The 15400-nt window shown below is 39.0% G+C and overlaps 1 protein-coding gene across 5 annotated transcripts in view; it reads right to left on the bottom strand.

The window, feature by feature from the left end:
* The window catches only part of MAGI3 (membrane associated guanylate kinase, WW and PDZ domain containing 3), a 172417-nt gene that overhangs the window by 86449 nt on the left and 70568 nt on the right, over positions 1–15400 (bottom strand). For all 5 annotated transcript variants that reach the window (XM_077334930.1, XM_077334932.1, XM_077334933.1 and 2 more), the window contains 4 exons: positions 8925–9134; positions 6907–7081; positions 5470–5549; positions 3873–3930 (listed from right to left, as the gene is read on the bottom strand). In XM_077334930.1, coding sequence (XP_077191045.1) covers positions 3873–3930; positions 5470–5549; positions 6907–7081; positions 8925–9134 — 523 coding nt within the window. The remainder of the gene's footprint in view (positions 1–3872; positions 3931–5469; positions 5550–6906; positions 7082–8924; positions 9135–15400) is intronic.

Below are 15400 nucleotides of genomic sequence, written 5' to 3'. Positions count from 1 at the left end.
AATTTGAGGCATTAAAAGGGACCGAGATCCCTTTAAAAGCCTCCAAATCAGAGTTCACTTCAAGCCACAGTCACAGGCCCTTTAAATACCTTGGACTCATGGAGCTTAAAAAATTCTTTGCCAATTATTTACTGAATCGGAACACCAATTTCAGTTTCTCAGTTCCGCAGCAAGATGGAGATTCACACCTGGATTTCACAGATCCTAATCTGAAGCTCAAATTGCAATACTCACAGACTTGCATAGGATGGCTGCTATTAAACAGTAGTAAACAGACAGGCATAGCTGGGTCATTAAAGTATCATGTCACTTAGAGATTACTTCCAGGCCTCAGCTTGCCAATCTCCAGGTAGCACCTGGAGATCCCCTAGAATTAAACTGAACTCTAGAGCAGGGGTAGTCAACCTGTGGTCCTCCAGATGTCCATGGACTACAATTCCCATGAACCCCTGCCAGCATTTGGCAGGGGCTCATGGGAATTGTAGCCCAATGACATCTGGAGGATCACAGGTTGACTACCCCTGTTCTAGACCACAGAAATCTGTCCTTCTGGAGAGAGTACCTGCTTTGAAGGGCAAACTCTATAACATTATATTCTTCTCCCCAAATCCTGCCCTTCTCAGACTCTACCACAAAATCTGTATGAATTTCCTAACCTGGAGCCCAGCTTTTTATTCACTGAAGATTGGAATATTTTTGTTGCCCAGCAACAGCAACTAAAGTAACCCCTTGCTTAAAGCTCTATGCGCTCCTGTTATCATTTTCAAATTTTTGAAACTACCCAATGTATTTTTTTTTTGAATTTCATGTTTTTTCTGAAAACCTGGAGCCCTTTTAAGATTTGCACAATGACCTGTCTTGCCCATTACCAGGCCCGGTCACCAGATTTAAGTATCCAAAGATGGGTCATATTTGGATATAAAATGATGCGTACATAGATACACACAAACTGCTCCTTTTGAAGGATGGGATTATTTATTATATTTTTATATCATTTTTCATTATTGCTCAAAGCAGTTTACAACTGAATAAGCAGATTATTACTGTGCTCTCTCGTATTCCCAATATTTACTGCCACTGCTGAACAGTAACCTCTCTTCACAGAATGAGGGATCTAATGTAATGAGAGCCAGGCAGAAAGAAGTCAGGATACTGAATTAGATCGACCACTGGTCTGATTCTGCAAGGCTCTTATGTTCAGTTCAGTTAAAACTTTATTACAGTCGTTCAGACCAAGTTGTATGAAGTTAATACATAAAAGACCAAAAGAATATGGTAATTTGATATAATGCAGTTTTTAAAACAGATAATAAAATACAGTTTTAAATTATGCTACTTTACAGCATCTGATTTTTTGGTGGCGGCACAAGACTTAGCCAGCTGAGTTGTCACCTGGGGGGACTTATCAGCAGCCTCTTTGCTCGATCTACATCATGATGTTCTGGCAACTTTTTAAGGAGTGGTTCAGTCAAGTTGCTATGAATGTCTACGTAAGCAGGGCAGTGGAACAATATATGCTCTCTTGTATCAAGTTCGCCACTCCCACAAAAACATTGTCTCAGTGTAAGGGGAATGTTCTTATAGCGACCCTCTACAAGAGCTGAAGGGTCTTATGTTCTTAAGTGCTGCTCTGCCTTTGATGGTAGAACGACAAGTGCTGAGATGGTGTACTCTTTAGCTTCCCCTCCAAGATGACAGCCAATGTCCCCAGGGCCAACCACAGAGGAGCCAAGTGCTTCTCTACCTTTGATGGGGTTTTACTCCAGCTACCCCATTTATATAAACTTTTTGAATTTTTCTGTAAACCTCAGGGTCTCCCAGGTTTGTAGAAAAGTCCCTATTTCTGTACCTGGACCCCATGTGGGTTTTTTATTTGCACCTAGAAGCAGAATTTCAAATGAGATACATGATGTTAGAAAGGAGGAAATCACCAAAGCAGGGGCTACAATCATGATTGCTGGTAGTCTACAATGACTTTTAGAACCATATGACTAACAAAATGTCCACAGGTTTCATCAACTACAGAAGATATTTAGGCTGATGAACTGCTTACAAAACTACACTGTTTTTTGTATTATTTGAATTTTTTGGATATAAATGCCCCAATTTTCCCAACTTTGCTATTAAAATACAAGATGTCTCTGTTGCAAGAAATCTAATGCCTCAATAGCTACAGACTAGATGTAGCATTTTGTCTCAAGTATCATGTGATGACAATATCTCTTCACCCCAACCTAGTTCTGGGACTGTATTTTGCTGGGATCCTCTGAGTTGAGCTTCCTCAGGGACGCTCCCACCTGGATTATTGTTATAAACTATTATGTGTATGTGGTATGTGCAATGTCATCTTGCATTGTGGTAACCTTGGCAATGTTCTGGTATGTATCCCTGATGTATTTCCTGTGTCACTTGGTTCTCAAACCATATTCTGTGAACTGTCTGTTGCTTTTGGCCTTTGAAGTGTATACTGCTTGATGTGCTAATTGCCCTCTTGAAGGAACTGCTTGGAAGTTGTAAATCTTGCCCCAGGCAAGGGAGCCTGTTTGTCTATTTGCCCATGAATAGAGAAAGCCTCATCAATGTAAACAGAGATCTTGGAATCTCCAGGTTTCCCCTGGAGAGTTCCAGGCTTGGACATCATAGCTGAACCTTTGAAATGTCTTTTATTTCTCATTGTCCTTAGGTAATGGCCTATTGATTGTAGACCTGTCAACATGTATGAGTTGCTAACCTTTGCTAAAATCTTGTATTAATCCTAGAAATGCCAGCTATTTGCTTTGAAACATATAGTGTTTGATATGATTAGGTCTCCTTCATGGTTCCCAGGGCATGTTATGTCTTATGGACCATTGTTTTACAAAGTGTCCATGCTTTGATGCCAGAATGCTCTGGCCATACTCATCTGGATATTAGGTGTGAAGGCCTTTCCCACTGCCTTATTTTTGATGTAACACTGACACATGCAATTTCAATGCAGCTGCCCCGGAAATCTACTTTCCTATGGCTTTGTGCATGCCTCTGCTCTCTGGGACCATGAGAGCAGACTTCTCCCAAGGCAGACTTCTCCCTCCTCCCACAATTTCAGTGGCCCTAGTTGGCATCCTGGAATGGGAGCCAAGGACCTGAGCAAGCCCCCACCAGGCTGAGGGCAGCAGCTGATGAAGCAACCATTCAAAGGCCCAGGTGCTCTGACAGAGACAAGCCCCCAGGCAGTTCCAGGGACAGGCAACAGGTACATGGAGCTCTGGCTCCACAGGCTGAGAATGGCTCTCCCCCTCGAACATTTTGACTCCAGAGGGAGCTTCTACCAGTGACTTTGAGAGATATCCCCCAACCAGTCCCGATAATGACTGGTCTGTGCTAAAGCAACCTAGGGTTTACCAAGCACCCCCTTTTTATAGATGCTTCAAAGTAATGAGGTGCACCATATGTGTTTTGATAGACACAACTAACATCTCAGTGTTAAAGGGACTTAACATGAAAACTTGAACTATTTGTACAAAAGATGCGATGCACAAGGGTGGTGGTGAAGCATACTGGAAAAGAAAGCACTTCCATCGCATATATATAGTCTCTGGCACATAAACAGGATAAATGGGACTTCCAGATCATTGTCAAAGTGGCTCCCAAAACATCTATTTTAAGAGGAAATTAAGATAGGCAGAAAGCTAAGGAGATCTACTTCATACTAAATTATGATCCATGGTACATAGATACAATGTATGTATCTGGACATATGTTACTTGATTCCACTGGAAGATATATGAATACAGCCTCCATAATTTTGCTTTATAAATAGTAACTCTTTATGCAGAATAATTATTAATAATGCCATGTTTTGCTATGATTAATTTAATTATGACATAACTTACTCGACGTAGTATGTTCCATACTGTGGGTCTTCTATTTTCTCCCAGCCATAAGGAAGCTCTATAAGGGAAAAAAACCCCAAACAAAACAGTTGAGCAGCTTAATAAAAGCTACTGGGAAACATCTCATGCACCACATGGCTGAACAAATTATAGATCAGCTAATATAGGTCTTCTACTTACAATGGAAATTTTTTCAATTAGATACTTCATTAAATACATTTATCTAGAGAAGGAAATCTAAATCCTGTACAGTGAAACAAAATGTAATATTAAAATTGCAGAACAAACTAATACCCCCTCTGTTATATGAAGAAAAGCATTTTTCTAAAACTACTTTCTTCCTTTACTCCGTTTTCCAAAATATCTGCATGAAAAAGGATGAGGCACCTAGAAATTAAGTGTATTCAATTTATTTTGTTTTATGGTCCTGGTATTTGAACTCTGGTTTTGATTAGCCATGCTTGAAGAAATGGGAGTACAAACGCAGATGAGTAAACTAACTATAAATAATTTAATCATACCGCAAATGACCAATAGTTGAAAGGTGTTGGTGTGAAATTTAAATATATTATAGAATATTGTTAAATCTTGGTTCCAAATTCTTTCATCCCAAAAAACCTAGGTTAAATTGTGGTAATTTATTCATGTCTGCACATTCACAAATGTCATAGAAGCTAGCTGCCTTAGTTCAGATATCTAGCAACTCAAAATGTTAAACAAACACTATCAAAGGGAGCAATAATAACTGGGGGGAGAGTGTAGGGAGGCAAAGGGAAAAGCCTGAGATGAGAAGCCATAACCAGTAGAATAGAGGGTGGAAGAATTCCACACTTATACACGCCCTCCTTGAGGCCGATTTTACACATGCACTTCATAACTTGTAGCACATAGGGCTAATCAAAATTAACTTATACATATACATGAGTGTTCAGGTGGTAAAGTTTAGAATAAACTGACTCCTATCTTTTTTTTTTTAATGTATTCATTAGGTAAGTTTTACTGCTATTCTGACAATGCAAAAAACATCTACAGAGCATCATCACACTCTTCCAAGTCTTGAAGAAAAAGATGAAAGAAAAGTAACTTCTTGTAGCCTGTATGCTCATATATTGTGACACCGGGTCACCATTAACCTATTCTACCACAGCCAAGTTTATATGTGCTTTTATCTTAGAAAGATACTATACTTGCGTGTCACTAAAGTTGGTGAGCACAGCGATTGCTTTACCAATTTATACAATCATTTCTTCCTGATGCTGCCAAAGGTTGTAAAGCAACTGAATTACTTGTTCTCCTGTTACCTTTAATAGTACATTGAAGTAGGAGATGTCCAAGCTCATTATTTTACTTTCATTGTGCCTAGAATATTTTTGCATGTTTTCTTAATGCTGAACTACAGAAAATCTCAAGGTTTATCCTAACCCATGCAATACCAGGCTAACTAACTTCTTAACTGTAGCCACAAAATTGTTTAGTTTTATCTTCTGAGTACAAAACTAGTATCCAGTTATGCAGACAGGTGCAGTCCATAGATTTTTTGTCATTTGCCTTCCACAACATCTAGACTAAGTTTTACACAGGGCAGAGAGCTCCTTACCTCCATCTTCACAGTCTTCAGGAGCTTTGGCTTTTTTACAAAGACGAGGATCCAGCCAGGTGGTGGTTTTGGTGTTATGACTGAGAGACACAGAGAATCCAGTTAAAGAATAACTTAATACAAAAGGTACCTTCCACCACGTGTAATCATATCACCACGGTATGAAATTGCAAGGCATAATTATTTAGGTATTCTCTTCCCCAACCAAGTGCTAATTGGATGAGAAACTGATACATGTAACTGCTTCCACTACTGAGCTACAATTATAAACTGAAGGGATTGACATAGGAGTAGAAGCTAAAAACATCAATTTCACATACTAAATATTCCAGAATTTAGATTCAAGATACAATAAAATTGTATTTACACTTGCTTGAAAATTACCACCGATGAAACTGGTAACATTGAGTACTATCCAAACAAAAGTGTTTTTATAAGCATTCGATATTCAGCATCCTCCGTTTCCCCCAACGAATCCAGGACTGTATACGTGCTCATCAGTCCCCAATTCATGTTTACAATAACCTTATGATATAGGTAAAGGTTGTGATTGTGACTAGTTCAAGGTTATCTGTGAGGTTTATTGTCAGGCAGAGATTTAGACCTAGGTATTTGCAATCCTAGCCACTCTAAATGTTACATCACACTAGTACACATACACACACTCTCTTTCTTTCCAACTGTGAAGCAGAAGTTCATGAAAATGAAAGCCTGGTTTCAGAGGTATGTGTTCATTGTCACAGTTTATATAGCTACACTGCAAAACAGCATATTTGTTTGGATTGAGGTAAACTTAGGTTACTGCTGTCAGAAAATATTAGCAACTCCTCAACATTTAGCGCATGATGAATCCAGTGACTCTGGAACTGTGTGGGTGTATGTGTAAGATCAGCAGAGAACAAACAGACTAAATGAAACATACACATGTTCCTTCTGCCTCCCTTCAATACAGACCCATAAATAGCTTTTATTCAGCCTGATTTTAAATATGTATCTATTTAAAGATGCAAAATAATTGACATTTATAATAACAGATGATACAATTTTACAGAGTTTCAGTCAAAAGACATTCGCTATATATTTTTAATTGCAACCAATGGCAATAGACACTAGACAAAAACATCCCCTTAACTGAAACACATGAAAATATACTATAATTAGGAATAAATACTTCAGATTACTCTATATTTTTTTTTGCAAAGCAGCATTCCACAAAAGGATTCTTTATGTTTATCAAATAGTACAATCAATATAGATTTTTGCTTTTCAGAAATACATTTTTTCAAATATTAAGCCAGAAAGGTTTCATAGATATTTTCTATGCTACTCTCTGCACTGAAATACCATAGCTTTCACTAACATATATCTATATATATAAACAGGCTAAAAAGAACCATCAAATTAAACAAGACACAAAAGGAACCATCTTCTACTCACTCAATGAAATAGATCATTCCTGTATCTGTGTAGGCCATTTCCCAGTTCTTGGGCAGAGGCTCTAGATTTTCTTCCCTTGATAAATAGTTTCTGAAATCCATGGAACTGCTTGTTTGATTGTAACTAGGCACCGGTTTCATCCAGTCAGAAGAATCCAAATGTCTTTCTTTGTTTTCTGAAATTGTTTAAGGGAAATCGTTTTTCATATTTTCATGCTACTTTGCACACAAGGAAGCATGTCCTTGTCTTGGTTATAAGCAAATGCCAAGCAAAAGATATTTTCCTCAGTATTTTATGCCATATTTCTTTGCTGTTTTGAAGCTTAAATAAATAAATCTTGAACAATGAATTTCACTTCCGATAGAACTGGCTTAGTGCCTTGGCTGAAAAACAAATCTAGGATGAAATCTATGCAGGCCATTTAACTGAATGTCCTTGCACTGAATAACACTGGTGCTACCAATTGCAGAATATACTCCGTTTTCCTCTAAAAAGTACCAGACATGCAAAAAAGATTATTATAAGGGAAACAAAATTGGAATTTTAGGCGACATTATTAATAAACTGAAATTCATGATCTAACTAATGGAGCCACTCAATCATTCTGAGAATTCTGCCCCTTGTGGAGCATTTTCAGTTCTTATCAGGCTAGTTTTTCTCCTCTTTAGTTAACTTGCAGTCACAATTCTCTTTAGATCTAGGAAACCCCAAATATGTATGGAGTATCTTATCTTTTCTGTGAATGCCCTGTTGTGAGGTTTTCATTATCCACACATGGGCCAGCCAGTTTTGCTGGGATCATACATACTGCAAGCTAAGAAGTAGAGAAGCAATCAACATATGTGAGGGCATTAAGAAGTATAGGTCAGACATCCAAACAATGGTCTTCTTCCTCTTCTTCTTCAGGAAGGGAGCTATCCTATAACTGTGGTCCCCAACATTTTTATCACTTGGGACTGGTCAACGCTTGACAATTTTACTGAGACTGGGGGGGGGGGTAGTCTTTTGCTGAGGGACGTCACTGCCGCCTGAGCCCCTGCTCCACTTGCTTTCCCACCGGTGCCCATGACTTCCCACTGCCTGCTGGGGGGCACTGCCAGCAGCAGCTGTGCAGTGCTACACCAAAGGGGAGCCCCAGCCAAGGTGGCCACTGGAGAACACCAAAGGTGAGCTGGCGGCAGAGTGGAAAGGCAGCAGCCAGGGAGGAGGACGAGGAGGAGCCGCGGCCCGGTACCAACTGATCCATGGACCGGTCCCGGTCCCTGGACCGGGGGTTGGAGACCACTGCCCTATAATATCTGTGGTTCATAGCTGGCAATGGCCTAAAGGAGAAGGCCAAATGATAGTTGATGTTTCAAGATCATTAGAGGATTTTAACTTTGTACCATTTTTTAAAGGTGTGCACCCTTAATTAGAGAGGAGGACCATGAAAAGTTACCTGTCAAAGGCTGTTTATGCACTGGACGTTTCATGCCAGGCTGCAGGCTGGAGTTTTAGTTCTGGCAGGTTGCCCCACCTCTTCCTGTACCCACACGGGGGAGTATTTGGCCTGGTGCACCTCATCCACCTCCAATTTGTGCTCCTGCACGAGAGCTGGGGCAGTGAAGTTCCCAGTGCATAAACGGTCAAACAGAAGATGCTAAGGTGGCTTAATGGAAAAAACACTAGCTCTGCATCTCCCCCCACCATTTTCTTTTTTAAGCCAGGAAGGAAGTGAGCTAAGAAGAATAAGGAAAAATTATTACAAATTGAATTATGAAGGAACAAACCGCAAGGAAGGCAAAGGGTGTAAGATTTAAGAGATTATTCTAGAGAAAAGCAAGGGAGAAACTAAACTGATCCAGAGGGAATTCCCAACTGGGAATAAGTGTTTCCTAGATTTTGGTTATATGCTTAATTTACTATGAGCTAAGAACATAACAGTCTACAAAAGGGTAACAGAAATGATATAGACTAGAGGTAAAGCACTCTTCCCAGATCCATAGTGTATAATGCACTAAGTACTCAAGTGTACTGACCTGTGCCTCCACTACCATTAACTGCTTCCTTTTCTTCTTCCTCTTCTTCTTCAGGAAGGGAGCTATCCATTTTCTCCATCTTGCTGACTGATGTGGTTCTTTTTCTTTGAGATTCTGGGTCAAAATCATTATCAAAAAGCACTTGGTCCACTGGATCAGGCTGAAATGGGCTGGCCTCAGCTGGAGGTTTAGGGGTACCATAGAAATTACCTTGTATATATCCACGCATATATAAGAAAAAGAGAAAAACATGTGCATAATAATTAGAAATGATAATATGAGCAAGGCTTTTGCCAACATAATCATTCTATTTGAAAAATGTAGGCACCTTATTCAGTCTAACTGCCACATCTGACCTGTAGAGTTAGCCTAAGGCTTAGATAATTCATGCTGAATTAATATGATCTGCAAGCAAGTGGTGGAGAAATCCTGTCTCAACAATTGAGCATTTCCATCCGATGGGGAAGACTAGGAACCCTAGTCTTGCTTATCTAAAATGTGAAATGTTGTGAAATGGCTTAGAAACAAGACTTTAAACCAAAGTAAATGGAGATATTTGATCTAACTTTTGGATACTAAGATACTCAGACATCATACTGTTACATTTTTGTCACTTCCATGACCATTTAAAGAAAGGAGGTATCTGTGAGATCCACAATTCATACATTTGCTTTTGGGTACACCAGGACAACAGTGCACTGGAGTAATCTTGTCCTTCATTTAAAATATAGCCATGCCCTTCTTAAAAGACATAAAAATTAAGGGGGGGGGGTTGTGTCTTTTCCACCAGTGCAGCAGTCAGTGGTATTTTCCAGATAGGTTCCAATTTCATTTCCTTTTGTTGTCCGTTTCCCCCCTGGTTGCAACACAGCTTTGTTAGAATCCCTTGCTGTCCTAGTTCTTTGTTTCTTTCTGAAATCAGGATTGCTAATAAAGCTGTGTAGAAACAAGAGGGGGGAAAACAGTAGCAGTTTCATGAGATGGACTGACTCAATAAAGGAAGCCCTGGCTTTCAGTTTGCAAGATCTGAATGAGGTTGTCAATGTTAGTATATTCTAGAGATCTTTCATTCATAGGGTTACTATAAGTTGGAAGCAATGTGACACTTGATTATTTGCAAGCGCATCACACACTGGGGTCTGGTTGTGTTTAAACCTATTTGATGTAACAGTAGCAAAATTGATAAGTTCATTCAAGGATTGTGACTGCATTTGTGAAAGTTTGTACATTAGATACTGTAGACATGATCTTCCCCAAGTGGACATAGCTCTCACACACCCACAAATTTCACTGAAGTCTGTGCCTCCTCTCCCAACATGCTCCTCAAAAGCTAAAGGTAGAGTACAAACATGAATTGCCCACATCTTTGTCTACACATTTATCTCTAATACACGCATAATTAGGTAGCACTTTGCAAGAAGTCACCAATTACTATAATTTCCCAACACATAAGTATATTTCTGATGCTCTTGCATATCAAAGTAAAATCACATAATCCTAAAGCCACCGCCCTTCATGTAGTTTCTAACAAATGAGAGGTTATTTTACTTTTCATTCACTAATGCCTCCAAACGAGACTTACAGAAGGGATTTGTGGAGTAACAGAGAACAGTGAAAATCAAGATCAGTTCTGTTTTTACATACAGCAAATCATAATTAACTAATATGGAGTAATCTAATTTTTGGCAGGCTGAAGTTAAGAACAAATTTAGTTTCATGCAGGAACATGATACAGCAATTTATACAAAGTCAGAATTAAGTCAGAATTAAAATACACAGCTGGAGATTTAATCCCATGGTTTCAGGTGACAGTTTGTTCTTGCAATAAAGCTATTAGCTCAATATTGAATTATACCTATGAAAGTTAAAAATACTTCCATTTTAATCTGCTTCCTCACTTGAAAGTTTACCAGTATTTTTCAATAAAGTGTACTGAAACAAAAGTTTAAATAATTGGCTTACATTCACACAAGGGGATTTTTTCACAGCACAAAAAGGAATGCCAAGGCTTAAACTATCTTAGCATTTTATGCTGATCCCCCAAAATAGTTCAGGACTTCATATATGACACCATCACCAGCTGATCTTATATAATCATGCAAAATTTTGGTCAGATACAGTTGCTAATTTTCAAGGATATTTTGAAACGTCAAGAACATTATCAAAAACAAATGCTATATTTACTTTTTACCCCCTGTTGCTGGCTTCCACTTTTCTACCCTTCTTCCTGGGTGTATTATGCATCATGGAAAATTCACAAACTGCCAAAACCAGCACAAAACCCATAGTGTTATGTTCATTTTTGCATTGCAAATGCTAGCCACAGTTCCGACAGCGTTTTATCAGTAAGGCTTCTGAAACTAGCTTTAGAGTGACTTTTCTTGTGTTACAGTACTGAGAACAGTTTTTGTTTGATGCATAAATGTCAGCATGTTTTTGGTCTCCTCCCCTTTTCTGCTCACAGTTTCTTGTCTACCAATGGGAACTTGAGTGCCTGCTGCTGATAGTCTGCCTTTTTCAGCAATCACATGAACATACCATTTGCCCTGGCAACTTTATTGCTGTGTAAATTAGTAGAAATTAACCTGTGGTATGCATTTCCTCCACAGCCTTTCGCGAACACTCCGGAGCTACAAAGCTCTAACTCTGATCAGTGACGGGGGCGGCGGGGGCTCGAGGCACCGGCAGCTGACTTCTGCTTCCTCAATGTTAACGATCAGGTAAACATTTAGTTCTCCCATGTCACAAGGATGGAGCATTTCTCTCATCCTTCTCCTACTGTATCCCCATTATATATTTAAATAATAATAAGTAAATAGTAAATAATTCTAAAGTAATAAGATCTTATGAGATCTTTGCCACTATTTTGGGCTGTCCAGGGAATGTTGGCTAAGGTTACCTGGATCAAAACAGTGGTCAAGATTTCACAAAGCAGCTTTATAAGATGTTAAATTTCATATTGTTTTGTGTTTTATTTAATCCTTCCTCCTTAATATTTAAGGTTTTTCAGCAAACCTGGAAGTTCCCCTTGTTTGTAGAAAAGTCTACTCTAGCCTTGGGTGGCCCTCATTGAGTATATTTTTGGTCCACATGATAGGGCCACCATGACTACCAGACAAAGGATCTGATAGCATATCCCTGAATAAATGGTTTATTCAATTTTAAACCAGAAAGATTTATGGCAATAGCAACCAACGAACATGTTATTTTGTATAGGAAGTATATAAATATAAAATGGAAAATGTTGATTTAGAAGACTTGGTTTTTATACCCCACTTTTCACTATCTGAAGGAGTCTCAAAGTGGCTTACAATCTCCTTCCCTTCTTCTCCTCACAACAGACACCCTGTGAGGTAGGTGGGGCTGAGAGAGAACTAGCAGAACTGCTCTGTGAGAACAGCTCTAATAGGACTGGGATATAATAGCTCTAACAGGACTGTGACTAGCCCAAGGTCACCCTGGCTGCATGTGGGGGAGCGTGGAATGAAATCCAGCTCACCAGATTAGAGATTGCTGCTCTTAACCACTACACCAAGCAATTGGCTCTCAGTCAGTGAGGCTTCCTAATATCACTCCGAATCTAGGGCATTCAGGTGTGCAAGCATGAATGCCCTTCTATACTTTGGAGGAGTTAGCTTGGATAGTTTGGCATTTTTATTGCCAACTGAGAAAGATTAACACACTCTGCGGCATCTAATCAATGTAATCTCATAATCAAAGTCCCTCAGACATCTTCTAATGAGCTGAGTCAATTCTGGTCAACTTGTGGTTCTATCACATCATGGGTACACAAATGGAACACATAATCTTACAGCACATATGGCTCATTCATGTGCATGTATAAAACAATTGCTAGAGTACATGGATCTGATTGATTACAGGTGAGATTCATATATAATAGCTAGACCTCTTATATGTGTTTTTTTAATGTAGTCAATTAGCTCTTACTCTGCACTGTGACATATTATCCCTGGAAGCAAATACCGATATGGTCAAACTCTTCTATAACCATAGATTCCAGAATTTAAATCTGCAGGAAGAGTAGGGATGGCAAAATAACATGGCAAAACTGAATTTTGCCTTTTCTGTTCAAGGACTTGAATATGAGCTTACAGAGTGCTATAAAAGGTACATTATGTAGCAGTTCTGTACTCCTACTTGTGGCAGAGCTTAAAAAAAACATCTTCACATTTAATATCCCATTGACCACTTGTCTTATATAACATGTTAGCACAAACTGTAAACAGCTCTTCTATAAGAGCATGACCTTTCAGACGTACAAGGGCATATTTGAGTCACTCCTAAGGATCATAGTATTGTTATAACTATGCAACTAGGTATTTTTAGCACAAGATTGTCAATACTAAGAACCTAGCTCTATTGCTCACAAAACCACTAGGAGTGCCAGCTTCACATTAATAGGTTTTTCCTACTCTCAGCAATGCAGTAGCGGCAGCCTGAGTGACTTGACCACCTACTCTTATGGTTCAGAACAATGGTAAAATAGGTTACTTCTACTCTATTTAGCCATAATACTTGGATGGATTCAACCACTATCCAAGTAGACTTCCTCCAGCATAGTGAGCCTTCCTCCAAATTTAAGTGGTTCTTCCACTGAGACAGGCTCCTTCGGTTGAAGGAAGGCTTCAGATTTGAGCCAAAAGGAGAGGTGGGTATAATCAAACAAACATTGCTCGATGCAGTGGTAGGACAGGGATATGGTCCTACCACAACCTCCATACATTCAAAAATTTAAATTCCAAACAGTTTACATCTATATATGCCCACAGACACCACAAATACACAAAAGCCTCTGTGCTAAATGAGTCTGTTAAAAGACAAATCACCTTGTTTTCTTCAGTTCTTTATTCAATGCCATTCATAAAAAAGGTGGAAGAAATTCCGACAGCATTGAGTGCCTACAGTTTGTTTGTTTTTAAAATACTCTATTCTATACAGTTTGTTTACTGGGTGGTGGGGAAAATACATCCTCACAGGTGTAAAATAACATGTAGACTCAACAGTGTAAGCTCCATTTATGCAATTCATATTCATGCAGTTTTTAAAATCACCTTCACATCTCCATACAGCGTCAGACCCTTATATAAAAAATTGCCTAGATCAAAGGCTAAGGAAGAGGTAGGGAAGCTGTATCCTGCTGCTTTCAGCATGCTTTAAATTTAGAACTTCTGAACCTATGAACCAGGCATATGTTCAGTTCTATTGTAAAGAAATCTATCGTCATTACTACTACTGATATGTCTCACAAGGATGGTAACGCAATTGAACATCCAGAATGCTGCTTTTCTCATTTTGAAGCAGTCATCTGAAAATTTCACCATGAATATATATTACTAAGTAGCCAGATATATCTAAGAAGAAAAAGAGCTGGTTTTTGTACTCTGCTTTTTATTACCCAAAGATGTCTCAAAGCATCTTACAATGGCTTTCCCTTCCTTTCTCCACAACAGACACCCAGTGTGGCCGAGAGAGAACTGTGACTGGCCCAAGGTCACCCAGCTGGCTGCATATGGAGGAGGAGTGGGGAATGGATGGTAGCTGAATTCTCTCCAGGCCAAGCTGAATTCTGGAGATTTTTGGTGGGGGGGATCACTTGGGCATGAAATTGGGGTCACTGTGGGTAGTTGTGAGTACCTGCATTGTTTAGGGGGATGGACTAGATGACCCTGAAGGTACCTTCCAACTCTGATTCTATAATTCTATAAATCAAACCCAGTTCTCCAGATTAGAGGCCACCACTCATAACCACTACACCAAGCTGGCTCTGAATGAGAATTCTGAATGAGATGCAGAGTTTGCTTGCTGAAAGGCTATCTACTTCATATTCACTTTGTAGCTGATATTTATATTTTCATAGGACAGATATATTTTATAATAGTTATATTCAAATCCAGTAGTACCTCAGAGTCCAACAAGATTGTCAGGATATAAGATTTCGGAGCTTAGAATCTCAAAGGTGCTACTGAATTCAAATCTAGTAGTTCTACTTAAGATCAACGTGGCTACCTTCTGAAAATATGTTATTTAAATTTTTTTATGTATTTACTGACTACCCCTCTCAATAGAGCTGACTTGGGGCAGTTTCCAACAGTTTCAGTAAAAACCATAATTTATGGAGTAATTTATAAAAACAATGTATTAAATAATTTAACACATTAATTATCAAAACCTGTTAAAAAGGTTAAAACAGTCGGACTAGTTGCTGGATAATCACTATAGTGCTGTGCTATTAGTAGCTCTTGTAGTCCACAATCCAAATCCAGCTTTCAGGGGAGATCCATCCAGAGAGGGACCCAAGCGATGTTATTGCTAGAGTTCACTGGCCCCAACCAAACTGATTTATGCATTGTGCACTGTCGTCATTTAATGGCCTGATATAAAAACATCATTCAGATGGGTGCCTGTAAACACAGGTAGGATAGATCTGCAGCAGTCAGATTATAAAGTACCAACAA

The sequence above is a fragment of the Paroedura picta genome, chromosome 4, assembly GCF_049243985.1.
Source record: "Paroedura picta isolate Pp20150507F chromosome 4, Ppicta_v3.0, whole genome shotgun sequence".
In the NCBI taxonomy this organism is placed as follows: domain Eukaryota; kingdom Metazoa; phylum Chordata; class Lepidosauria; order Squamata; family Gekkonidae; genus Paroedura; species Paroedura picta.
This window is presented reverse-complemented; position numbering and strand designations above follow the sequence as displayed.